At 40.0% G+C, this 27,839-nt stretch overlaps 1 protein-coding gene across 1 annotated transcript in view; it reads right to left on the bottom strand.

Annotated features, from left to right (window-relative positions):
* SCFD1 (sec1 family domain containing 1) overlaps positions 1 to 27,839 on the bottom strand; it is a 134,081-nt gene that overhangs the window by 54,983 nt on the left and 51,259 nt on the right. The window contains exons 15-16 of the mRNA XM_074955793.1: positions 17,050 to 17,146; positions 8,066 to 8,136 (exon numbers count right to left, since the gene is read on the bottom strand). Coding sequence (XP_074811894.1) covers positions 8,066 to 8,136; positions 17,050 to 17,146 — 168 coding nt within the window. The remainder of the gene's footprint in view (positions 1 to 8,065; positions 8,137 to 17,049; positions 17,147 to 27,839) is intronic.

Raw genomic sequence — 27,839 nt, 5'->3', positions numbered from 1 at the left:
TCACAGATTTTAAGGACAGAAGGGTGACCACTGTGATCATCTACTCTGACTTTCTGTATAGCAACAGGGCACAGAACTTCTCCAAAATAATTCCTAGAGCATATCTTTTAGAACATCATCCAATGTGACTTAAAAATGGTCAGTGATGGAGAATCCACCATGACCCTTGGTACATTGTTACAATGGTTAATAACTCCCACCCTTAAAAATGTATGCCTTATTTCCAGTCTGAATTTGTCTAGCTTCAACTGTTAGCCATTGGATCATGTTATAGCTTTCTCTGCTAAATTGAAAAGCCCATTAAATATTTGTTCCTCATGTAGATACTTGTAGACTGTAATCAAGTCACCCCTTAACCTTCTTTCTGTCAAGCTAGATGGACTGAGCTCCTTGAGTATCACTAAGGCAGGCTTTCTAATCCTTTAATCATCCTTGGGGCTCTTCTCTGTACCCTCTCTAATTTATCAACATTCTTGACACAGTCTTCCAGCAGCAGTTGCACCAGTGACAAATACAAAGGTAAAATAATGTCTCTACCCCTACTCGAGATTCCTGTTTACGCATCTCAGGATTGCATCAGCTATTTTGGCCACTGCATCAAATTGGGAGCTCATGTTCAGCTGATTATCACCCCCACCCCTAAATCTATTTCAAACTCACTGCTTCCCAGGACAGTCTCCCATCTGTAAGTATGGAATACGTTCTTTGTTCCCAGATGTACACATTTAGCCTTAATTCAGCCCTCCTGGACATATATATGATGGTCTTTAATTACATGATCATATACTAATTGGTCCAGAGGACCCCTGCCTCATTCAAAGCCACAGAAAAGACAATGCTCACTTAATGATCAGCTATTCAATATTTTGTTTTTTCCTCATTATTTCTATGCCTTATTTACTGCACACTATTCAAAACCTGCTCTGAAGACAGAATTATTAATTTCCTCATGGGCTTTTCTATGGCGCTCATCACTACAGCATCTAAGTGCTTCATAAACATTAATTTATGTTTATGACAACTATGTGAAATGAGGTAGCATTATCACCCCCATTTTGCAGATGGGGAACTAATGCACTGAGAAGATTTGCCAGCCCCATCTGTAAAAACTGCCTCCAACTACTGTCTATCTCTTCATCCATTCTCTATAGCTAGAGTGGATTAATTCACCACTAGCCCACAGACTTCCTTAATCCCAAATGCTACTTTCTTCTACCATGAATCCTGGGGTTGAGGGGTAAAAATTGCAGGTAATTACACAGTAATTATCCTGGGTCTTGCTTGTACATTCTTACCACACCTCCCACACAGCTAGGGGATTGAAATTGCACTTGGGGCTTTGTGTCTTGGGTAGGTGGCACAAAAAAATCTTAGACCTATCAGACCCCCAACATAAAGTGTAAATGAACTTATGAATATTTGAAAGCAAATAAAGTTAACAGACTGTTTTAGGTGAAACCTAAATCGAAATCCTCAGTCTCTTGCACGTCTGTCATTGAAAAGCCATCTTCACACAATTACTCATGATCAGAATAGCCGGTAATAAAAGTAGCATATTTTATTGTGTTCATACTAAAACCAAAGCACATTCAGAAAATCAAAATCATATTTATTTTTCTTTTGTGCAGAATAAACTGATTCTTGTTATGTAAAAAAGAGCAACCAGACTTAAAACACTGGCAGAGAGTAGTTTCCATCAAGAATATAATTTATAGGATTACATTCTAAAAGTCACTGTATAACATTCAAGTGATGTTACTGAAATATAAATTACTTTCATACTAGGTAAATATCTAGCGTGTGACAGCCTATTTGTCACTTGCAGGATTGTTGATAGGAGAAAGGAGAGGACAATCACCTGGTGCAGCAACTGGAGTTTTTCGAGATATGTACCCCTATGGGTGCTCCATTTCAGGTGTGCATGCGCCTCATGTGCCTTTGATCAGAGATTTTCAGTAGCAGTGCCCATTTGGCCCACGCACAAGCTCCAAACATACTCATGGCTCACACAGAGGATATACGTAGCTGCGTGGGTGAACCACCCTCCCTACCATAAAGTCCCACAAGATGAAATGCTGAAGCAGAAGGGAAGGGGTGTGTGTAACTGAACACCCATTGAGACACACATCTCAGAGAACTCCAGTAATTGCACAAAGTGACTAACCTCTCCTTCTTCGAGAAGTGTCCCTATGGGTGCTCCACTTCAGGTGACTTCTGAGGATTAGCCACTAAAGGAAGAGGGGGCCTTGGAACTGGATCCAACACTAAAGAAAGGACTGCATACCAACAGCAGTGTCTGATCTACATGTGTATACCAGGATGTAGTGTTTGGAAAAAAGTGTGCAGTGATGCCCAGGTTGCTGCTTTGCAAATAGCAGCAACTGAAACATTTTGTAATAGTGCCATGGAGGCTGCTTAAGATCTTGCAGAATGGGCTATTATTCTGGTTGGGAGGGAGGGTGGGGCTGAACATTAGCAGCCTGGTAACAAATAAGAATACAACTAGAAACCCACTTTGAAAGTCTTTGGGTGGAGACTGTGGATCTGATGGACCTGTTTGCAATTGGTATAAACGCTCTAGGAGACTTTCTAAATGGATTGGTTCTGTACCAATAGAAGGCTAATGCCTTTCTAATGTCCAAGATATGGAGAGCATCTTCCTGGTGTGGCTTTGGGGAAAAAAAAAAACACAGAAAGGCAAATAACTTGGTCAATGTGACAGGTTTCAGAGTAACAGCCGTGTTAGTCTGTATTCTCAAAAAGAAAAGGAGTACTTGTGGCACCTTAGAGACTAACCAATTTATTTGAGCATAAGCTTTCGTGAGCTACAGCTCACGGAGGTTACTTACCTATAACTGGAGGTTCTTCAAGATGTGTGGTCCGTATTTGTATTACAAACATCGGTGCACATATGCACAATACGTCGGAAGATTTCTGTAGCAGTATCTGTTGACCCACACATATGTCATACGTAGCCTTGTGTTCCAGGAGAAGTTATGAGGGTGTGCGGGATGGCGCCCCCTCAGCCACCCTCTTAACATTGAGCAGCATGGTCTGCAGCAGAGGGGATGGAGGGTGGGTATTGGAATACAAATAGGGACCACACATCTCAAAGAATCTCAGTTACAGATAAGTAACCTCCTCCTCTTTGAGTGACGGTCCCTATACGTATTCCAAATGCGGGTGAGTATTATGCAGTGATCAGTGCGGAGGGAGGGGTGCAAGGATGCGAGAGGTATTGCGGTCTGCGGGACGGCATGGTTCACAGCTGCAAATTATGCTGCCCTCTGGGTGATGGAGTAATGGGTGGTTAAGGTATGCATTGAATGCCACGTTGCTGCTCGGCAGATGTTGTGCCAGGGAGGCAGATGTGACCACTTGCACCTGTGTAGAATGTTCCATAATCCTGCCAGGCAGTGGAGCGTTAGCCATGTATAGCACACTTGGATGCATGCAGAAACCCACTTTGAGATGCACTGAGAATATAGGGCTTAGCCCTGGGGTCTGTCCACAATGGCCATGAACAGGCATGAAAGGCATGGGTTCTGTTGAGGAAGAATGCAAGCACATGGCAGACGTCATAAGTACATATGAACGGCCATACTGGGTCAGACCAATGGTCCATCTAGCCTAGTATCCTCTCTTTTGACAGTGGCCAAAGCCAGATGCCCCAGAAGGAATGAACAAAACAGGTAATCATCAAGTGATCCATCCCTCGTTGCCCATTCCCAGCTTCTGGCAAAAAGAGGCTAGGGACACCATTCCTGCCCATCCTGGCTAATAGCCATAGATGGACCTATCCTCCATGAACTTATCTTGTTCTTTTTGGAACTCTGTTATAGTCTTGGCCTTCACAACATCCTCTGGCAAAGAGTTCCACAGGTTGACTGTGCATTGTGTGAAAAAATACTTCCTTTTGTTTGTTTAAAACCTGCTAATAATTTCATTTGGGACCCCTAGTTCTTGTGTTATGAGAAGGAATAAATAACACTTCCTTATTTACTTTCTCCACACCAGTCATGATTTTATAGACCTCTATCATATCCCCTCTTAGTCGTCTCTTTTCCAAACTGAAAAATCCAAGTCTTATTAATCTCTCCTCATATGGAAGCTGTTCCATACCCCTAAAAATTTCTGTTGCCCTTTTCTGTACCTCTTCCAATTCCAATATATCTTTTTTGAGATGGGGCAACCAGATCTGCACGCAGTATTCAAGATGAGGGCGTACCATTGTTTTGTATAAAGGCAATATATTTTCTGTCTTCTTATCTCTCTCTTTCTTAATGATTCCCAACATTCTGTTAGCTTTTTTGACTGCCACTGCACATTGAGTGGATGTTTTCAGAGAACTATTCACAATGACTCCAAGGTCTCTTTCTTGAGTGGTAATAGCTAATTTAGACCCCGTCATTTAAAATGTAGAGTTGGGATTATGTTTTCCAATGTGCATTACTTTGCATTTATTAACACTGAATTTCATCTGCCATTTTGTTGCCCAGTCACCCAGTTGTGTGACGTCCTTTTGTAGCTCTTCACAGTCTGCTTTGTACTTAACTGGGTAGTTTTGTATCATCTGCAAATTTTGCCACCTGTTTACTTCTTTTCCATATGATTTATAAATATGTTGAAAAGTACTGGTCCCAGTACAGACTCCTGGGGACACCACTATTTACCTCTATCCATTCTGAAAACTGACCATTTATTCCCAAGTGAATGCAGGGACCTATCCACAAGAGCGGCAAGCGGCTTAAGACGGAAGACTGGGAAGTGAATCCATTTGTTGAGGTGGAACTCGGAGACCATCCTCAGGAGGAATTTGGGTTGAAGGGTGTAAGGAAATCTTGTCTTTATGAAAAACCACATGTGGGGGGCATGCACGGTTGGCCATCATAGCTGCCAATTTGCTGACTCGCCTAGCAGAAGTGATAGCCATGAGGAAGATGACCTTCATGGAGAAGTGGGAGAGGGAGCACGTGGTCAGATGCACAAAGGGGGGGCCCCGGTGAGGGCGGAGACCACAAAATTGAGTTTTCTGGGTGGGGGGGGGGAAAAAGGGGTTTGAGCACAGGCGGGAAGCTGTTCAGCACCTTTCAAGGTGCCTTTCAAGAAGTGGGTGGTGGTGGGATGGGTAAATACCACGCACCAATCCACAGGTGGACCCGGACAGGCCTGAGAGGAAGGCCTGATGTCTTCAGTTCCAGGAGGTAGTCCAGGACAGTAGGGATCGAGATGGTGTTGAGGTGATGGCACTGAGTCCAGGAAGTGAAACATTTCCATTTTGCCAAGTGGAGACATTTTTCAGCTTCCAGTTCTAATGGTGGTACTATCGGAGCCAATGGAAGAGTGTAAAGCATCGGTGCGAAAGGTGAGGGAACCCTTATTGGAAGCAGTCTCTTGGTGGAGATATAATCACTGTAGAAGTGGACTGGCCTGATGGAGGGGGAGATTCCGGATCCAGGAAGGTCTGGGTCCAGCTACGGTTCCGGATCTCCCTGGTGAGAGGCACTCTCTTTCCCAGTTATTGGTATCAGCACTGTGATCTTTCCCGGTGAGAGACGGTCTTGTGTCTTGTGAGGTGCCAGAAATGGTGGTACCAACGCATCGGTGTCCAGAACCTCTGGGTTCTATTGTTTATGTGTTTTTCTCTCATGCCTGTGGGACTTAGAACGTTCTCTGTGTCCTTGGGCCGAGTGGGTGGAAGGAGAATCCATCTTCTTTGATTTGGACAAAGACTTAGTCCCATGCTTATGGGAGTGCTTCCTTATCTCCCAACTAGAGATGAGGACACAGAGTTCTGATCCAGACCATGTGCGGTGTGAGAAGGAACTAAAGACTTGGTCAGTCTGCCCGACCCTTTATCGCCTTGGATGGAAGCACAGGACAAGCGAGGGCATATGAATGGACCAATGGACACTATTTTCAAATTTTCCAAATCTGGATGCATGGTGAACATGTGTAAACCTTGTGGAATACAATAGGGACCATCACTTGAAGAAGAATAAGAACTTATAAATGAAAACAAGTGACCATGATCACCACATGCCAGTGAAGAAGTCCTATTCACACTGAATTAACTTTTGTAAAGTGATATATTACAGTTATTACTACAAAAAGAAACAACAACATTCTATCACACTCTTCATGGTGACTTATTTTGTTCAGATATTTATTCTACTTTTCTCTATCTGAATTCATCAGAATTGTTTCAATAACAGCTTCTAGAATCACCTGATATATTGTAATGGATTTTAACACTGGGTTATTTTCAGTATTGAGAAAAATTATTTCTGTATATTCTACTTACCATATTAAAACATTAAGTGGAATTAGATATATAGTTTAAATAAAATAACAGCAAAAAGTGAAGACAGATTTTAGAAAAATCTAGGCTGCTTCTGAGATAGCCAAATCTTTCTAAACTTTTCAAGCAGATGTTCAGCAGTTACATTTATCTGAAAATTGTAAAACATGACAGTACAGAACACATCGCAGAACTATCTGCATTAAATTTTTTTCCCTGCAGCTGCTGGCATTGTTAAATGAGCTATTCTTTACGATAAACTAATTATTTACGATATCAACAAATCCCAAGCTACAGTTTTGGTAGGTAAGAAAATAAGGAAATGATTTCCAATTATTATGATTTCTAACAATGCTTGAGAGCTTCACCTCCATTTGTTCCCTTCATTTCACATAAAAGGGCAAAAGCAGCATAAAGAGACCCTAAAAGCCCTGAAACTGGCTTGGGGAGATGTCCCCTGTAGCACACTCTGATGAACATAGCTGTAAACCTGCCTCCTAAAGATTCCTTTGCAAGCCCCAGTGAAGGATGTATGCTGGGAGCTGCAGCACTCAGCACTGCAGAGATTTGGGCAGTGCTCTTGCCTGTCGGGTAACTCGGACAGGGTTGTCTAAGTTATGCTGGAGATCCGGTCAGTCCCTGGAGCAACCCAGGATCAGAAGGGCATAAGACTGCTTAAAACCACCATATGCCTCCACTCTCCCTGAGCTGTGAGTTCTGTGCTGAGCCTCTTAGCCACAACGTAAGAGCATAGGACTTAAAATGTCTTAAAAAATAGGTTGGGATTTTCAAAGAAGCTTAAGGGAGGCAGGCATTGAAATGGCAATGAACTTCAAGGTGCCTAACTACCGTAAGCTGTTTTGAAAAACCCCAACTTTAGTTATTACGTTATTTAATGTTGTAAATAATTCACACAATTAAAACATCACCAAAATATGATTTGTAATTCAGGCTGGATCTATTTTAAAACCTAGTTTACATTATACTGGAATTTGACACAGTAGAGTTTAATTAAATTTATTTAACAGGAGCCATATGGTTAAATCCTGTGCACTAAGAATTAGCGAATGTGTCAGATTAACATTTCATAATTACACAGCATGGTACGGCTTGTGTCTTGTGGGGTGCCAGAAATGGTGGTACTAACACACTGGTGTCCAGAACCTCTGGGTTCTATTGTTTATGTGTTTTTCTCTCATGCCTGTGGCACAAAAACAAATAATAATAATCTTACACAGATTAGTTTCAGAAGAAATATATGCAAAAAATGCTTTCTGGGTTACTAAGGGATCAAAGAGTTAGAAACCATTTTAGTGCACAGTCCCAAGAAATATATTTGTTGTTCAGTAAATGCAACTCTTTCTGGATGGTCACGGATGGAGTAAAAAGTGGAAAGTGTTTTGTAATGTCCATCTCAACTGAATAATGTACCCCAATAGCAGAAACTGTACCAAATTTTGCTGGTGTAAACTTGATTTAAATATTTTAAGAAGTGACACTCTTACTCTTTGAATCATAGCCACATTATCATGATCCAAGTGTTTAGCTATATTTTATAACTGTGCAGTAATATCCCTGGTGGTAATAAATACTTCTGTAAAACTTTGACTGTAAATAGATTCAATCCTACAAGACTGTACTATATTTTTCTTGAGAAGAAAAAATAGGTGTCTGGCATAGGCATTCATTTCATTCCTTATGAAATACCAATTTAGCACAAATTTTCCCAATTATTTTTGTTTTATTAAGATACAAAGAACATACCTCTGACGGTGCCTGCACTGAGTTTATGTAATAGATAAGAAACAATCGCATCTTGTCTTCTGGAGTTCCAGCTATGGAAGAAAAACAAGGGTTTCTTTTTTTCAAATCAAGTTATAAACTATCTTACTATGTAGTGTACTATTCTGTATTACATATATTGAGCCCTTGGATCATAACAAAAATTGTAATGAGTTTAGAAAAGGTTATACAACAAAAAATGTTTATGTTGTCTATAAAGTGATAAATACCCACTCAACAACTTCACTGAAAAACTGCCTTAGAATAGCTCAAAACCTCTGAAGAGTAGTTATGTATAATAACTGGCTTGGCTTGGAGTAGTTCTGCTGGGGTAATCTATGATGTACCAAACTTCTGTAGTAGTAGAAGACAGAGCATATCATAATTACTTTTACTCTATGAGTTATTCAGTTTTGCTACAAAGACCTAAAGTTTGACTGAAATGAAATCTTTACCCTCATAAACTTCAGAAATTTACATGAGGCTTTGGCAAAAAATAAATAAACAAATAAAAAAATCTTAATATCTCCCACACGTTTATAGTGTTTTTTTCATTTCATTGCCCACGGGAATGTCATACCATCTGGGTCCCAACAATATCTAGGATTTCATAATTTCCTCTGTCCTACTCATTGACTCTGTTCTTCACCTCTCTTATCCATGAGTCAAAATGTAAATACTCTGTCACTCCCATAAGTGTCTGTACACACACAAGTGCACAGGACAGAATATAAATGCATGAAACTTGGAAATGGAAATGCAACCAAAACAGACGTGCTTAGCAAAAACAAGGATGGCACACAAAGTTGTAAAACTCTTTCCTAAAATTGAACTGTGTGTTTTAGGATGGGGAAGGGACGTGGAAGATACAAGTTCTGATTTTACTGATATCTCTAGAAAAAATAATACAAATTTCACATAGAATTAGGGTGACCAGATGTCCCAATTTTATAGGGACAGTCCCGATATTTGGGGCTTTTTTTTTTATATAGGTGCCTATTACTCCCCACCTCCGTCCCAATTTTTCACACTTGCTGTTTGGTGACCCTACATAGAATGGAAATGGTACCTGAAATATGACAGAGAGTCCTGCAGGTATCTGATACAAATAAACAATGCAAATGTCTGGCATATAGAAAACGATTGTCAACTCTTTAAAAAATAACGTATTGATGTTGTTGCAAAAACAGAGTAAACATAAGTAAAGTATCAGTGGCACAAAGGAGAAAGTACAAAGTTAACACTTTAAACACTTAATTCCAGATATGTTTAGAAAAGCCCACCTACATATTTTATTGGACTAGAGTAACATTTTACTTTTCAGTTAAAATAAGACTACTGAACAAGAGACATTTGGTACTGCTGATCACTGTCTATTTGGAAATTTACTGAAGCAGGTGTCCTTGGCTAGACATTATTCAAGCCTCTCTACTTACGTCAAGCAAACACTATAAATACAGCCATTTTGACCTTTTTCCACCACCACCCAAAAAAAAAAAAGTCTCCAGCTCCTTTACTGGATATGCTAACAAAACAGACATTGTTAAATTGAAAAAAACATTGCAGAATCAGATGAAGTTACTCAGAATTCTTTCCAAATGCCATAATAGCTTTAATAAGCAAAGTCAATGTAATGAGCACTACAATATTCTTGTAAAATAGGAAGTATGCTTAATATCATTTTTATGCACATTTGCATGAGGCTCAGACTATGGCACATTTTTTGAAACAAAACAATTTTTAACAATGTAACAAATCTGTTGGTAGGTTAGCTACCAATTATGTATAAGTATGTTCCAATTCTGAAGACCATTGCAGTTTTCGCTGAGGAAAATTATACAACATTTAGACTATGAAAGTTGATAATACAACATGTCTGGATCAAATGCAAGTCTTTCAGAGGGAAAATAAATGATATATGGCACAAACTCCTTCCCAGTCATCTGCACTTCATTTCAAGCTACCTGTAAGTCTGATGCATGTTGGAGTCAAGTCTTAGCATCACCACCACCACTACATTCTTGTGCATCTATTCTCATTTAGAATCACACACCTAGCATTCATTAGCATAATTAAGTTATTTATGTGCAAAAATGTGATTATTTGTGTTGTGGTACTGCTTAGGAGTCCCCATCACTGACCAGGACCCCATTGTGCTAGACACTGTACAAACATGCAGCAAAAAGACAGTCCCTGCTGCTGTTGTAAGATGGTCTGGGGCCAAAATTGGGATATGTATGCCATCTATCACTCTGCCGCAGTTAGGGAATCCCATTGCTGCAAAGCCATCCACTATTTCACGCACATTATCAAGAGTCACAGTCTTTCGTAGCAGGATGCAATTAATGGCTCTGCACACTTGCGTTAAGCGCAGCCCCAGTGGTGGACTTCCCGACTGCAAATTGATTTGTGACTGACTGGGTAGCAGTCTGGAGTTGCCAGCTTCCACACAGTGATTTCAATGTGCTTCTCCACCGAGAGGGCAGCTCTCATTTGGTGTCCTTGCACCGCAGTTCTGGGCGAGCTCCACACACAGTTCCTGGAAGGTGATTTTCCACATCCAAAAGTTCTGCAGCCACTGCTCGTCATCCCAGTCCTGCATAACGATGTGATCCCACCACTCAATGCTTGTTTTCTGAGCCCAAAAGCGATGGTCCACTGTGTGCAGCTGCTTTGTGAATGCCAAAAGTAATCTGGTGTTGTTTCTTTCCATAGCACACAGCCGGCAACTCTGATCCTGTTCAGATTGGGAGTTCATGATACACTGCATGACCATTCACAATGTGTTCATAACAGCGACCACAACAGGAGAGTGCAATGTGGGATCCATCTTTTCAGACAGAGATGGCAGGTGCACAGTAAACAGGGGCTGTTGAAAAATGCCATGAAACGCAGTCGGAAGCCCATCGAATGATCAGACGGAAAAAACTGCATCATGGGACATTGAGCCCTCGCCCATGCTGCACTGTGATCCACTCCACCTTCCCACAACTCCTAGCTACAGAAGGTGGCGAGCAGCACAATTGAATAGCTACCCACAGTGCACTGCTGTCACTGTTGATGCTAGAGCATCAACCGCGGACGTGCTCTGCCAACACGCACAAGTGACGTAATTATAGCAGTTTTTGATCGTTGGTGTACCTTGTGTTGACAAACCTGTGTAGTGTAGACAAGACCTCAGTCTCACTATCTTTCTCTGACCCAATGACTATTCATTGACAATTCATAGTCAGTCATGATGACACTAAATAAGCTATTGGGCCAGGACAGATAGTGAGAATGTTTCTTTAGCCTTGTGTCTAGAGAATTCACCTTGGATTTGGGACATCCAGGTTCAAGTCCCTGCTCCAATGACTATTTATACAAAATATAACAGCTCCAACAGAATAGACTGAGAAAGAACCACATCAGAATATCCCAGTGCCTAGGGCACGATCACAATGTGAGACACCACCTCCTCCTACTGATGTTTTCTGAACCTAGTTTCCTTCACATTGTTAAAATGCCTAAAATCTAAAGAAAAAATGCCAGGTTTGACTAAACATTTCATTCAACATGCTTCAAAATGTTTTCCAACTTTTCAATTTGCCAAAAATTTCAAAAACATTTGTTTTCCATTAGACCCAAAACAAAACTTTTTAATTTTTTCAGAGTTGCCAGAGAACTGAAATATCCATTATTTGCAGAGTTTTACTTTACACTCCTTCTGCTCTGCCACTGGTATAGTCAATCTCACTTTCACCTGCTGCTCCTTGCCCTCCTCAACAATCAATACTGTACACAAGTTTCATATCCCATAACTTCCACTTGCTTGCTATCATTGAAACTTTACTGTCTACCTCTCACTGTTTCAGAAGCTGCACCGTGGGGGTTCTACTCTTTCTCAGTCTCCCGTACTGTAAGTGGCAGTGGCCTTGTTTCGCTTTTCTTCTCATCTGCCATTTTCAGTACATCCCACTTCCTCCCTTCCCTAGAAGTCTATTCTAACAAAACTCTTCTCTCACCTCTCCTTGTCAGAATAATTAACAACTTTCTCCTGCTCTTGATTTCAATGTCAGGTTTAGCTCGTCCTCTGTATCACCATATTGTCTCCAACTTAATTATGGCTCCACGTGTCACTTATTCTTAATCAAGGACTGGATCTTCTACCTACTGAGGTGGAACTCAGTTGACCAGTTCATGGTGAAGACATCCTCTACTACTTTTCCCCAACTCAGAGTTCCCTTTTGTCTAATCACCACCTTATCTCCCCCCCATATTTTTAATTTTTCCAGTCACTTCCACCTTCTAGGACCACCAATTTTCTGATTTTCTCAGCTCTCATTAGTCTTCCTTCTTTCCCCTCTTAACCCATCATCTGGGTCAGATCATCATACAAACATCTGCCATCTTTGTCTGTTTGAGGTGGCACTAGGGTCCACCTGCTTACTATCTTTGATGCAATCCATTCATTGCTTCCTCGGCATTCCTCAGGGTCTCTTTCCTACCACCCTCTCCTGCCATGCTATCTTCCCCAAGTTCTCTTTATTCATCCGCTTTATGTGCCTGAACCAGTGAAGTCATGCTTCCTGGATTTTGCCAGCCACATCATGAACTTTGATTTCCAACCTAATGCTTTCATTTCACGATCTGTCCCTTCGTGTATCTGTTTTCAAACACCTGTAGGCATTGAACCTGCCATTTTTTTACAGCCCAGGCTTCTGCACTATATAGTATAGAGGGGTAAAACTTTTATATAATCGGGATTTCAGTTTCAGTGGCATATGCTTGTCATACACAACATCTGAGATGTTATTCCTCACTCTTCCAGCATTCTCCAGTCTAGACTGTATCTCACATGCAAGCTCATTGTTTTCTGTTATCCAGCTTCTCAGGTGCTTGAACTACTCAGCCAGGCTGAGTCATACTCCATTAATCTCTATATCCAGTTTCCCCGTGCACCTCTTCTGACCCAAATGACCTAAGTCTTAGTCATACTCATTTTTATTCCATGCCTACTTAGTTGTTCATACCACTGGTTTACTATTTTCTCTATATCTTCTTTTGAGGATGCCCTCATTATTTTGTCATCTCCATGTAGCAGCATCTCACCTTTTCTCATTGGAATCTTCCTGCTGATTAGGTCCATCAATAGGATAAACAGCAGCAGGTTTAGGGCCAACTCCTGGTGCAATTTGACTTTCACTTCAAAGGAGCTTTCTGTTTCAAAACATTTTTGCATCACTATATATATAGCATTCACCATAGTTATTAAATCTTCAGACACAATCGATTTTCTCAGCACCACTGTGAGCATCCTTCTGCCTACTTTATTGTATGCCTTTTCTAGGTCTGTAAAAGCCCAGAAGCTATCCTGCTGGTGCTCTAGCCACTTCTTTATCACTTGCCAGATTACAAACATGGAATCTGTGGTTCCTCGTTCTTTTCTAAAGTCAAACTGTTCTTGCTCAAGGAGGGGTTCCACCATCCACCTAATCTTAACATCTAACATGTATTCCATAATCTTCAGCCCGTATGACAGTAACTTTATCCCTCAATAGTTTCTGCTTTCATGGATGCTTCCGTTCTTACGTATTAGGACCAAAATAGGCTTGTGATTGATCTTTGGGAATGCTTTTGTCTTTCCATAAGGCTTTAACCACTATGCTCATCCATTTTATTCTTCTCTTGCCCAGGACTTTCACCAGACCCACTGTCATGTCATCACATCCAGCTGCTGTAACAGTCTTCGTTATCTGGTCATCTTTTACAAATAGTGTTGCAATAGCACCGTCCTTCCCTTCACATCTCTTTGCAATGCTATCCATCTTTTTGCCAGTTACAGGTCATTTACAAGGTAGCTGCACAGGTTATCTAGAGCATTCTCTTTGACCTCCTTCACTTCTTGCTTGGCAGCTCACTTTGCTTCTTTGTATTCACTTTAATTTATGCTCCATGAATTTATTTTTCTTTACATGCCATTTTCTTGTTTTGGATTGTCACCTGCACTTCAGTCCACCATCATTCCTCTGTTTTCCCCATCCGTACTGTCCACGAGCCTCTTCCACAGCCACAAACCAGCTTTTCTCTTCAACAGATACCAAATTTATTTCCCAATATTTATCCTGTACTGCTTGCATAAGCTTCTTTGCCGGTCTTTTCCCTTAACAAGCACTTCTATAATCTTTTTTCTTTCATGAACAGAAATTAGTCTCATGAAAGATGTCTCCCCAATATCCTGGGATGGACAAGGCTATAACAACACTACATACTTTAATCCTGTTTCTTTTGAGCTTAGTTCCTTCCTTACCAGGTGCTGAACTGCAGTCTTTGCCACAAGAGGCTTGTGCTGATTTCTCACTAGCTATCACTTTGCAGTCCATAACTCCACTCCGCTGAGATTTCCTCACTAACCTCTTATCGATCTGGCTTTTGTTTGCACCACTGATGTACAGAACTAAATGATTCGTCCCCTTTTGGAACCATGTATTGGTTATCATCCACTGGTTGGCAATATATAATGTCTAGTAGCACTTTCCCTTCCTCATTCATAGTGCCTAAGTTGCATTTTCCTAAACATGTTTCGTTTTTTTGGCTGTGCAGGACACTGCTTTTCGCCTCACTCTGTTCTAACCACTGGTCTCCAACTCTTTAGAGGACAGTTCAGACGTCAGCTGCTAGGCTTGATGGAGGCAAACTTCTGGCATAGGAGTGAGATGTCCTCCCACTGTTAGCAGTAGTGGCTGGCAGGCATACAGGCCAGACTCACCCCCACTTATCACCAGTATCGACTACTCCCCTTAGACAACTTCCCAAAAAGAAAAAAAAAAAACTGCTTGCACTGTCATAGTCACCTTGCACTAAACCCCTATAGTGTATCAGTTGGCATCCCTGACAGAGTGCAGTATAAAGCGGCCTTTTCCCAGTTGAACTTAGAGCTTGACTATGCTACAAAGTTAAGTCGACACAGGCAGCTTACATCGACCTAACTATGGAGGTGTACACAGTGCAATGCTCCTCCCACTGGTTTAACTCTCCTGCTATGCCAACATAATAAAACCACCTTGAGGAGGCATAGAGCTTAAGGTGATGTAGTTAGAAAGACACAGCATCAGTGTAAATGCTGCATTGCTTACGTCACCCTAAGTAGCCTCTAGGAGGTATCCTACAATGCCCACCGTGACCGCTCTGGTCACCGTTTTGAACTCTGTTGCCCTCCAGCCAGGTACCCAGGCATGCGCCCCTCCCCTTTTAAAGCCCCAGGAAGTTTTGAAATTGCTCTGTTTGCTTGCTGTGGAGAGCTCACATAGCAATCCTCCAGCCGAGCATGCCAGCTCCATGCAGCTCCTGCCTGGAGTATATGGGAGGTGCTGGATCTCCTGGGTCTGTGGGGAGATGAGGCTGTGGGTCTGTGGCTAGAAATCACAGTAGGGAGGCAGGGGAAGAGAATCACAAGGACTTCCCTACATCCCACCTCCCATTCCACGTATCTTCTGGGGCCACAGCAGTACCCAAGACACTCCACCCCGCAGAAGATTAAATATGACAGCCGCATGTGCACTCAGCTGTGAGAGCCTCGTTGGTGTACATGCTTGATGCCTGTTCCATCCCCTTTAAAGATACTCTCCCCTGCATGTATGAAGTTTACTTCAGCATTATATAGGTATGTTTGCATGGGTGTGGAATAAAAATCTACTTACAGAAACTGAATTTATCGTTATTATTCATCATCACATGGTGACTGCTGCTAACATTCAAGACAACAGTAATAGGTGTATGTGCATTGTTACAGTTGGGCACATACAGCAATCATTACAAGGTTCATAGCACAGTGCAAACAAGCAATGCCAGGCTCAGCACACTACCGTAAAACATATTACTGTGACTCATTGGTAACATACTCCTTCAAGGCCTCCCTCAGCTCAATAGTTCCCCCGCTGGACTCCTCTTATAGCCTTGTGTTTATAAGGCACAGTACAATATTGAAGAGCAATTGAGGATCCATGCTTTCTGACAGAGATAGTTGGCTTGCAGGTTACCAGTTGAAAGGCACCTGGAAACCTAGTAGGATGCCCATGGAATGATGGGATGGAGCATCATGTGATGCTGAACCGGCTCCTATGAGGCATTGCAAACCCTTCCCAAAACATTCTCCTAACTTCTCTTTAACCAAGCTTATCTCTTAACCTCTCCATCCTTCACCCACTCCCAATATAGTGCCTTTTTTCATGCCCCAAATATGCTTTGAACAGACTCCAAATTAAAGTACTACAAGCACAGTTTTAGTTACTTCAAAAATTGTTTAAACACACCTATTTTGCAAAACATATTATTTTATGTTGTACTGCATTTTAGCAAGTAAGCTCTTTTGAGATTTTGTGGCACAGTTAGTTATCTCCAGTGCCATATATACTGAGAGTATAATGTAATCATAAATATTAATTGTGCGTAAAATTCAATGTTGAAATATTTACTTGACCCAATAAGCTTTGATCCATGGTAACTGTCTTTATGAGACTATTTTATAGATTATATATTGATAATTACTTACGTTCACAGCTATCAATAGTGATATATTCATGTTCAGTCATGAATAAATTGTTACTATTTCCAGTCTTTACCCAGCATAATTTTCTGTAAAGCTTTTGCACAGACCTCTACCAGTCTACTGACTTATTTTTCTTGCATGGCTTTCTGCCTTTTCTCTTAGTATTGTCACTTGACAAGCTCTTTTGGTGCGAGAGCCAGAAAAGGTTTTGTAGGAGTGGCAAAATTCCTGTCATGATTTTGGATTTAGTCTAAAGAGTGAATTGCCTAGCTGTTTTAAAAACCTCTTCTCATTACAAGTCTAGTGTATTGTATATGCACTCCACTAATCTGACTGATCAAGTGAGATGGAAAATTGCAGAGTCAATGGGCCCCTACTTGATTCTCCATCAAAAACAGAGAAAACTGGTTTATACCGAATTCAGATTTTCAGTACTTACCATCAGGGTCAGAAATCATGTCCAAGAGAGATTTATCGAGAGTGGACTTGCTCATTATTTTTTCCTCATACTCAAAATACACATCCAGTTTCCGTGCCTGTTCAAGAATAAATGTTAAAATTAAAATGATTACATTGTGAAAATATACTTCCCTATTTTAACATGTAGATAGATTAGTTGATCACAGCTACTTTCAAATTATTCACTTTTCCTACTTACTGAAGGAAAAAAAAATAAATCACTCAGCATGAGAATCACTCAGTTTTTCATTATGATGTTAACACAAAAATACTTCTGTGCCTCCTTAGTGCAGAAAGTCAATCAATCCTCCGAACAATTTTGTTCAATATCAGTAATGCTCCTTTGAATCAATATATTAGGGTGAAGCACAAAAAAATCTTAAAAATAAACAAATGACCAAAAACTTATGGGTTGGGGAAAAGCCAGACATAAACTGTGTTTTGAGCTGGACAACAGGCAGCATTGTATCGTTACCTATGGTGCTGTATCACAATTGCCCAAGCAGCCCTATCAGAATGTTGGAATAAATCATTGTGAAAGCTTAGGTTAAATCTACAGCATATTTTAAATAATATCCAGATAAACATAGCAGGTCCCCAGACATAGGAAGACATGATTCCAGAGAAAAAGTCTGCAGTCTTCCATACAAATGATGAAGGCTAGCATTAAGATCACTATGTCATCTGACAGTATAGCAAGAATTCATTAATATTAAGGCAGAAGACTTTGGAATAAGGTCATTTGGCTTAAGTTGGAAAAGATGTCTCTCTATTTCAACACCAAGTTTTTACATAATCACTAGGCCAAATTCTGGAGACCCTTTCTTAGGGGAAACTGGGCATCCATCACTTGCACTGAGCAAGTGGATGCCCTGTGGATAAAATGGTATGTTATGTGATCATGTAATTAAAGACAGTATCATAATGCCTATGCACAAGAGGGCCAAGTTAAGGATGAATAGGCAACCATACAACCAGCATTTTCTATCTTTCAAGTGCTTGATTTTGTAACCTAAGTAAGGTAATCAGGAATCCCAAATCCAGTAGTAGTGGCTGGGTAGCTCTGACTACGTAAGTAGGGTTAGAGCTGATCCCTACTTGGATAGGAAACCTATCTAGCTACTGCAAGAAGTGGTGATGACAGCTGCGTAAGATGAGCTTTTTTTTTTTTTTCTCTTTTCTTTTCTTTTTTGCCAGAAGGGCAACAGGGGATGAATCACTTGATGATGACCTGTTCTGTTCATTCCCTCTGGGATACCTGGCATTGGCCACTATTGGAAGACAGGATACTGGTCTAGATGGACCTTTGGTCTGATCCAGTATGGCTGTTCTTATGCTTTGAACGTAATTTTCGAATTATTTTAGGAAAGAAAAATGTAAAAAATTCTATTATGTGCAACTGAAACCCTCATCATGTGTCATTAAGGTTTACAACCTTTAGCTTTGCAACAGACTGCTACCACTTGAGTTAAAAGACCAAATACATTGGCTGGCAACAGGAAAAAGCTGTTATTCCAGAGAAGGGATGGATTGCTGAGTCCAGATGCTGAGTTCTAGGGGTCGTTGGTGTTGGGGGAGCCCAGCCAGGTAGATCCAGTATGTGTGTGCGCGCGTACACACGAGAGACACTTTATCACTCTCTTCACCCTCCTGCCTTGGGAGTTGGGGGAGCTCCTACCCAATAGATACCACATGGGACTGCAGAGCACTTATGGGGGAGGCTGGCCCAGTTTTTTCTTCACGTGGGTATGGGTCACTGGAATCATGTGCTGGCACCTTCAAGGCACTCCAAGTGCAGTAACTGCTGCTGCTGCTTTGGTGATGGCAGCATGAACCCAACCTTAGGAAGTCAGTGTTAACAAGTTTTGGCATACTGCCAAAACTTTCATGAAGACTGCAAGTGAAAGAAAGGAAAAGGCGACTTCTCGTAGTTTGTATCTCAGTGAAGCTGAACTAAACTTCATAGGACAAAAAGGCACTTCTCTAGTCCAAGGGCATTTCTCTTGCTGAATATCAAAGATTTGCTGCAAACAACAGGTACGAGAACTACCCAAAAGAAAAGGCTGCAAGAATCATTTATAATGGAAAGTGTTAGGCAACCTAAATACAGGCACTGTTACTAGCTCCCCCTATAACATAGAAGCACTAGCAATAATCCCCACTAGCTTCCACCAAGCCTTCATTTATTTAGGGAAACAACTATTTCCAGAACAGCAAGCCCAATTAAAGTCCCTGTGCAGGTGAATTTCCACAGTTATTGGAAATACCCATTTCTGTAAAAATCAGTCTCTGACCATTGTTATGTCCAACTATATTCACTTGTTCTCAAGGCTCTAAGCTGTGGCCCTCAAGGGCAACTGTTCTAAAAGAAAAAAAAAATGGGTATTTGACTACAAATTGAAAATGTATCTTCTGAGCCATGCTGTGTATTTTTAAAATAGAAGTGTTTGAATCAGACCTATCACTACAGAGAGGAGGAAGACTGCACCATCTTCTGCCACTTTTCTCTGCAGCCCGGGGAGCAGTTCTGGTATGAACTGGGAGTTCTCTGAAGAGCAGCTGTGCCTTCCCTGATGAAGCTGCTCAGCAGCTCCCCTGCTGGCTGGCTGCTCCATTGCAAGGCAGGGAAGAGAAAGCAGCTCTGGTTTCTCCTTTGTCTGCTTTCCTGCGGAGCAGTAGGAACCTGAGGAAGAGTAGGACAGGTGCTCAACTAGCTTTGCCTGAGCCTACGGAAGCACCACCTAACAAAGGATGTCTCCCTTCCCTCCCACAGTCTCATACAGCAGCCCAGGAGAAGAGAAAAAAGAGAAGCTGAGAACCCAACAACCAGTTAAAGCTCCCAGACTCTCTACCCTTGCCCAGGTTAGGGGCTGCTTGAATTTGCACCGGATAGCAATGGTTTCTTAAGGAACTATATGACAACTAGGGCTAGCTAGAGTGCAACATGCTCCACCCACTCTCCCCCTCTCTGTATCCAGAGCAAAAAGGGCACAGGAGGAATATTTCTGTAAATTCATGCGCACAAATCCTGAGGCAAATTTTGCCCTCAGTTATATCACTGTAAATCTGAGATAATTCCACTGAAGTTATTGTCAATTACTCAGGATTAACTCTAGTGTAACAGAGCAGAATTTGACTGCTGGCTTTTAACCTCTTGATCCTTATTGCAGTTCCAACCTAATATCCTAAATGAAAAATGTGCTGAGTCAGAACACACAAATATAATTTAAGAAATCATAGAAATACAATTCTACATCATCCCATCATACTCCTTGATAGTCTCCCATGAAATCTTCCAATTTATGTGGAGACATGAAAAACAATTATCTTAGACATTTGCAGCTTTTCTAGTCTACCCTGTATGTTCACTTTGTCGCCATATGTTTGACTACATTTCGCTCTGCGGCATCTAAATTCCACACACCTTTAAAAATGCAATTTCCCCCCACTAACAGAAGGTGTCTGGTAAGCAGAAGAATTTTCAATAAGACATGAAACCTTTATCTAATTAAAAAAATGCTTTAGGGTTGAATTTGGCATCAAGAATAATGTGTTAGCTGGCATCCCAGCTGAGACTGATTTGTATCATTGTAGTATGTCAAAAATGAACAGAATAATCCATTAAGAGTATTTGGTTGATGCTCAACTTTACTTTTTTTTTAAATAAAATGATATTCATCGTTTCAAGGATCAGATGGCATATACAGGCACGCTTATCAATCATAAAAATATGGTCACAGTTCTCAACTCATTTTAAACTCACACTGAACACAAGTTCTTCTTTCAATCCATGAGTAGTTTTAAACTGTTTGGTAAGGTGACTGATCGAAATAGGTTACTGCAATAAAGCAAACCCACTAGTAGCAACTTAAATATACCTTTTAGACTCCAAAAATGTAACATCAGCAGCAATGGTACAGGGACATATACTCCCTTCAAAAGCTTAAGCTAAGGATTTTTAAATGTGAATTTGATGTTAATGAAAGAAGTCAGATTGAAACCCTGGTGAAGGAAGTTCTTGATTGATGCACACAAAAGGTCTATAGCCTGAGTAGCAGCAGTGCAAACTTCCCTACACTGCTAATGTGTCAACTTCCGGCCAATATGTCCCAACCTTGAACCTAAAAGGGGGTCAAAAATCTAGGGGTGAAAGAGTAGTTAAATCTCCATGCATACTCAACGGCTGGCCTGTCAAGACTGCCATTACAAGGGTGTCAAGTAGTGTAGTGTTTTTTGTGATGCTGATACTTGTTCACTTGAAACTGGAATGAAATCAAATTAAATTTCATAAACTTCTGGATAACTATAGATGCTACTAACCACCCTGTGACATATGTTGTAGATATGCCTTATCAATCCCTCAAGACATCCACTTCCCCATGAACTGACAGTTCTCAAAAGTGCTGATATAAAGCAGATAGTGCTTACTTCATTTAAGCATAACAGCTGCTCATTCGTTTGGATGCATGCAGACACACTAGAGGGCAGGAGTAATCTTCTGGACTCTGACAACAGGCAGAGACAAAGGAGAGATCCTAATGTGCAGTGGGACTAACAGTCAGGATGAGGCAAGAAATGACTGGCCAGGGCCCTCTGGTAACTAAAAATTATGTATTTCAGCTTTCTGATCTATTTAATTATTGTAATTTATACGCTATCATTGATAGGAATGCATCCGATGAAGTGAGCTGTAGCTCACGAAAGCTTATGCTCAAATAAATTGGTTAGTCTCTAAGGTGCCACTAGTACTCCTTTTCTCTTTGTCATTGATAACATAAATAATTTTAAATTTTGTTTTCCTTTTCTCTTCCTGGGAGAGGCCTGGACCCTGGTTCCGCATCAGTATGGCAGAAGCTGTGCTACTTGAATATCACTCTGAGTTGCCATTTACACAGCGGTCTTTAAATTATGACTCCAGGGAACAACCAAAGATGACTTTGAGCAGTATTGCACCACCACTTGGTAAAACAAGACATTTTTCACTTTACATTTATCATCTTTGCACACAGCACTGTCTATACTTATAGTGGAAACTTTCCCAGTGTATACTTAAGCTATTTTTTTATTTCCAATAGAAGGAGTTTAGATGTTATTCCAACAGCAAACTGTGAAATAACAAGTTTCACTTTTGTTACTTATTCATTCTTTAGGGTATATTGATAATGGTATTTGTGTTTTCAATTCATTATTTTTCGAGGTTCTTGTATAATCAAGAAGAAGAAAAAACACACCAGCAAGTCCTGACACAAATCACAGAGCAAGAGACTAGTTATATAGGAGAAGCACTGAAATAATCAAGTATCAGGGGGTAGCTGTGTTAGTCTGTACCCACAAAAACAACAAGGAGTTCGGTGGCACCTTAAAGACTAACATTTATTTGGGCATAAGCTTTCGTGGGTAAAAAACCACTTCTTCAGATGCAATAACTGAAATAATGATACAAGTAACAAAGTGGGTGGTATATATTTTGTATGAATTCTGTACCGTTAAGGTGTTGCCATGCAGTTAAATATACTACATAGATGTCTTTTTGATGTTTATAATTTTCCTCAACTAAGTTTTCACAAATTATTTATTGCTGGAGATACTTGCAGAAATTTTTCCACTATGAATTATAATGCTTGCTTTGAGAAATACTCAGTGATAAAGAAGGGTATAATACGGTACACAGTACATTGTATCAGAGACCAATAAAACCAGTACTGGTGCTAGATTATGTTGAAAATAAGAAAGCAGTGATGAGCAATTTGATTTCCAATAATGTTTATGTGGATAGTTCCAAAAAAGTTATTAACATCTCCACTTCCACCACATCATTACCAATAAAGGTTAGAATCAGCTATACGCAATATTTAGAGTAGTGATGTAAGTAACGCAGTGTTTACACAGACACTGCGTCACCCTAACTATACCGACATAAGCCTTATGCCTCTTGTGTAGGAGGAGTTATTACGTTGGTGTAGTAGGGCACTTACATTGTGGGAGAAAGGCTGTAGCATAGACAATGACATAATTAGGTCGACATGAGCTGCTTATGTTGACCTGTGTAGTGTAGACCAGCCCTAAGATTCTGTATCAAGGTATGAATCACCAGCAGAGGTGAAGAAGTCAGTTTTCTTTGAGACTACAGATATTTATTCACCTCTCTGTCAGATATAAATTAAGCACTGTAAGCTAACACAGTGAATGCCAATTTACATGCAAAGTCATCGAAGAGATGTGAAGTGAACAGGGAAGTAGTGCACAGGAAAAAATAAGCCACGGGTGTCTATCTTCAGTGATGGAGAATTCACACGACTCTCGGTAAAATTGTTCTAATGGTTAACTACTTTCACTATTAAAAATGTATGTCTTATTTCCAGTGTGAATTTGCTTTCTAGCTTCAACTTCCAGCCACTGCTAGGCTGGAAAACTCATTATTAATATTTCTTCCCACGTAGGTATTTATACTTAATTTACCTCTAGCACTAACCAATTTCTCATAAGGACAGTTTCTTCCTCTTCCTTTAGTTTAAATAAAATGTTTCAAGATTAAATATCTCCTATTGGAGTGGGTTTTTTTCTGTTCATAAGATGTTTTATTGTAAGAGATTTCTAAAGAAATAAGATAGTCCTTGGTCACACCCATTAAGGTTTTCCACTGACTGCCCTGCAAAGTTTGGGGTAATCTGTGTTCAAAATATGAATGATGTTTATAACTTTCTACCCGTAACTTGTGTTCAAGTCTTAGATTTACTGATACTTGAATATTTACTGGAGTGTAGTCAGACCAAATTATAGGACCTAATTTAACTTATGGGACTGACGAAGAATTTGAGACTACTCTTTTGAGTAGAGATAATGGTAATGGAGTGTAAAATAAGAAGTACACTCTTTGGCACTTGAGTAAATTTCTCCAAAGCATCCAAAGAGAAATTAACCCCCTCTAAAAAGAGGAGCATGAAGAGAGCAACTGAAATCTGTTTCGGGAAAGTTTGCCAGCAGGCTTAAACCCTTACCCCTAGAAGTGCGGGGAAAAGTTGGACAAGATCCCTATATAAGCATTAGTCATTTCAGGATTCTGGAGTCCAGCCAATGTTTACAAGTAAACCACTTAAACCATTCAGAAACATGCACAGAGCCAGTTGGGAGTGAGTTGTGGGGCATATTAATTGAAGAAAACTATTTTTTAAATTTTTTCATTAATTCCTTTCTCATAACAGAGAACAACTAAAACTATTAGTTACTTTTGTGGTGAAAGTTGTTGGATGGGATTGTTCACATGGTTTTTGTACATGAAGAAACCTTTAGCTTTTATAAATTTCATTCATTATAAGAGAAATTTTTCTTCATAGATTTACACGTGAACAAGCAGGTTACAATAAGGCATAGCAGACTTCATAGCTTAGTAGTTTACTGTCAGCTTCCCACAGAGGCTTCCATTTTCTAGCAAGAGAAATCCTGAAATAGGAGAGTTCTTTTCTCTCTTTGGCGGTGGATTCCCCCCCACACCATGAAAGCTGAGGTACTTCAATAGGATTGGCTTGAGTCTGTCTCCCAGTCAGGACTCTCTCAGCCCTTATCCATTATCAGAGACGAAGAGAAGCTAAGGTTTCTTTAACATAACAAAATATATTGCACCTCATTTATTTACCTGTATGTATATCCAACAATATGCACACTGGAACAGTGGTAAAAATTCTCAAGATCATAAATTCTGTTTTGCAGTAACTTTTTTTCTCTTCTCTCTCATGCAGTAAAGTATTGATGCAGTTTAGAAGCAGCTTCTGGTTGTCAATTCAGATATTAGCTTTGTACTGAAATTATATCTGCACACTTTATGTTATTGTGCCTTTTTTATGTATTTAAAAATCTTGGAAATTTTAACAAATTATCTCTAAGAGTAGGCTGCCATGAGCTGGAACTACTTTTCTGTGACTGATATTGGGGGAAACTTTTGGTGCTCATGCGACCTATCCTACACTGCACTCCCAAACACCTGCAAAATTCCCTCGAGTGTGGAAGCTGGAGCAGGAGCCATTTGATTTTGCCAGTGGGGCCACTCAATTCATTAAAAGGATTGGGATCTACCATTTGATTAGGGGAATTGCCAACTCTCTTCAAAAAACTTCCATGAAGAACCTCTCCCTTCTGGAGAAAGGGCACACTGGAGGAGAAAAGGAGAAAATTTTCAATGAGAAAAGAAAACTAACTGGAATAAATTTCCCAGGGGAAAAAATTCCTTGCTAAAAACTAACAGAAAGCAATAGGAAATAACAGCTCCCTTCATGAAGTCAAAGATAGTGAAGAGGGGGTGGTCAGTTCTGTAAACATGCCCGCAGGAGGAATTTTTCTTGATGGAGGAGACAGACAGACAAAAAATTCTGCCTCTGTTCTCCTGAGTTGTACAGAAAGATCCATGACTAATGATATATGTTAAGTACAGTGGATTAATCCCAAGAAAAGCTGTGATTTTAAGGAAGTAAATCAGTTGGGAATGGTCAATATCTTCTATATAGAAATAGCCAGTTATGATTACTAATAATTTTAAGGGGTTTTAGTGATTGTACTTTTTCGGCTGGTGAGGTAAAAATTTTTTTTTACTTGTCTTAGAATAGTGAAATAGCTTTATTGTGTATAGTGGAGTAAGAAAGGAGTTAGAATAGTTTTACAAGCTAAGGGCCACATTCTACTATCAATCCATACACAAACTCCCCCACTGAAGTTAACATATAGAAATTGATACGAAGATATGACCTCATATTAACACATTAGTAAAACGTCATGGGTGGGTACATTTTGTTTTCAAGTGGTAATTTAATACATTCTAGTATTCAGAATAAAAATACATTAATATTGTCAAACACAGGTATAAAATAAAGCTTTAAATAAAATTCCCAGAATACTATGTAAGAGCAAATCCATAATTTTATTCTTAATGCTATTAACTTCAGGCTACATTTCTTAGGTCACCAGCCTCCTAAAAACAAAAACAATGTAAAACAAGTCTTCATTTGTTCAAAGCTTCAGCGATAAATATTTGCTAGTCTACTTTGTGAAGAACTGGTGCATTCTTTCCAACTTTACACTAAACAGATATACCAGAAAACTACCAGGACCCTACAGCTGGTGATTAATTTCTGGTTTCCTCTTGGTGTGTCTTAGAAAATGATCCAAGGCAATGGGGAAAGCAGCTGTAACTGGACATCAAAATCATGAACACTAAAAATAAAAATTAAACTCCTGAAGTATACTAGCAAACAAAATGTGAGCTACACATTTCTGACAGTACAATAGTTACTAAGGAATTTTCACACTCATTTTCATAAGAGATAAAAACATTTAAATAAATATTTATAGTAGATTGAAGCTGAAACAAACTCTAATGTACAAAATGGACAAATTTATCTATTTTTAAAATGTAAATATTTTTCTAGCTCATTTAAAAAGTGAATTTGCAGAACAAATTGAGTAGAGCACAGATGTATGTGCTGAATTGCCTAAATAACCTGGCTACAGGGTACATTCACCATTCTGCCCTGTTCTGAAATCTTTGGTACTTCCAGGTTTATTATTTTATTTATTATAATTTATACAGAGCCCATTACCACAGTATCTAGGTGCACTGGGAATTTTATTAAAGTCAAAACATTTCCAAGGGGGCTAATACCCTACCACTCCCACCTTTATGTACCATAACTTTAAAAGGACAGAGACTAGAAAGGCCTTGTCCATAGAAAAATGATTGGGAAAAACAACTCGCAGTTACAGAAATGCCGTATATCAATCTTTATGTCACCAGACTTAGATTTAGGTGAATTCCAGAGACCAACCTCTATCACCTGCATCTTATTTTGATTGGGTTTAAGATAGTCAAACTTAACCCAGGCCTTTATCAATGCCAATTATTTGGAGAGCAAAGAAATGGCTCCTTCTGGATCTAACAAAAAGGACACACACAAAGAAGTGTCGTCAGCAGATTGATGATATTGCATGTCTTGTGTTTCATGATTTGCTCCAGCAGCTGCACATACACAATAAGGCGGTAAGAATACAGAGCTTCTTGAAACCCCACATCTGAGAACCATCTAAGAGGAAAATAAATCATCCATCATCAATCTCTGGGAACTTTCCAACAGGAGGAGAGAGGGGGACCAACCTAAGGTAATTCCTGCCACTCCTGATAAGTCACACAAGTGAGTCAATGGCACCTAATGGAAAATTAGCAAGAACATGTGACTTCTGTCCATTGCCATGAGGGGAAAGTCAACAGAGACTAATGTTACTTCCATTCTACATCCCCCTCTGAAAGCTGGCTTATGTCCAAAGAAGTAGAAGATGTAAGATGCTGCTGGAGCTGGCTTGCCACCACCTTCTCAATTATCTTTCCAAGAAAAGGGAGGTTACTGACAAGACTATCATATAAAAAGTCGACACTGCCAACTGTCATTTTCTATGAAACTACTGTACTGCCTTTCAATTACTGAGTGTGAAAGCTGGCATGCTCGACTCCATGCCAACTATTGCAAGAAAACATATTACAGGTCACCTGGTAGCTGAACCAAATTCAAAGAAACATTAACATTCAAAACAAAAATCAACGTAGTGATAACTCATTCATAGACATGATGTTTAAAATAACTTGAATATCATCTTGCACTGAAGAGCTTAAAACACTTGACAAATGTTAGTGGAATTAAGCCTCAAAACATCCTACCCCTTGTGAGGCAGGTAAGTAGTATTGGGTAAAATTTTCTGAAGTGCTTAAGAAACTGCTGCATCCACATGGAA

The sequence above is a fragment of the Natator depressus genome, chromosome 6, assembly GCF_965152275.1.
Source record: "Natator depressus isolate rNatDep1 chromosome 6, rNatDep2.hap1, whole genome shotgun sequence".
In the NCBI taxonomy this organism is placed as follows: Eukaryota; Metazoa; Chordata; order Testudines; family Cheloniidae; genus Natator; species Natator depressus.
This window is presented reverse-complemented; position numbering and strand designations above follow the sequence as displayed.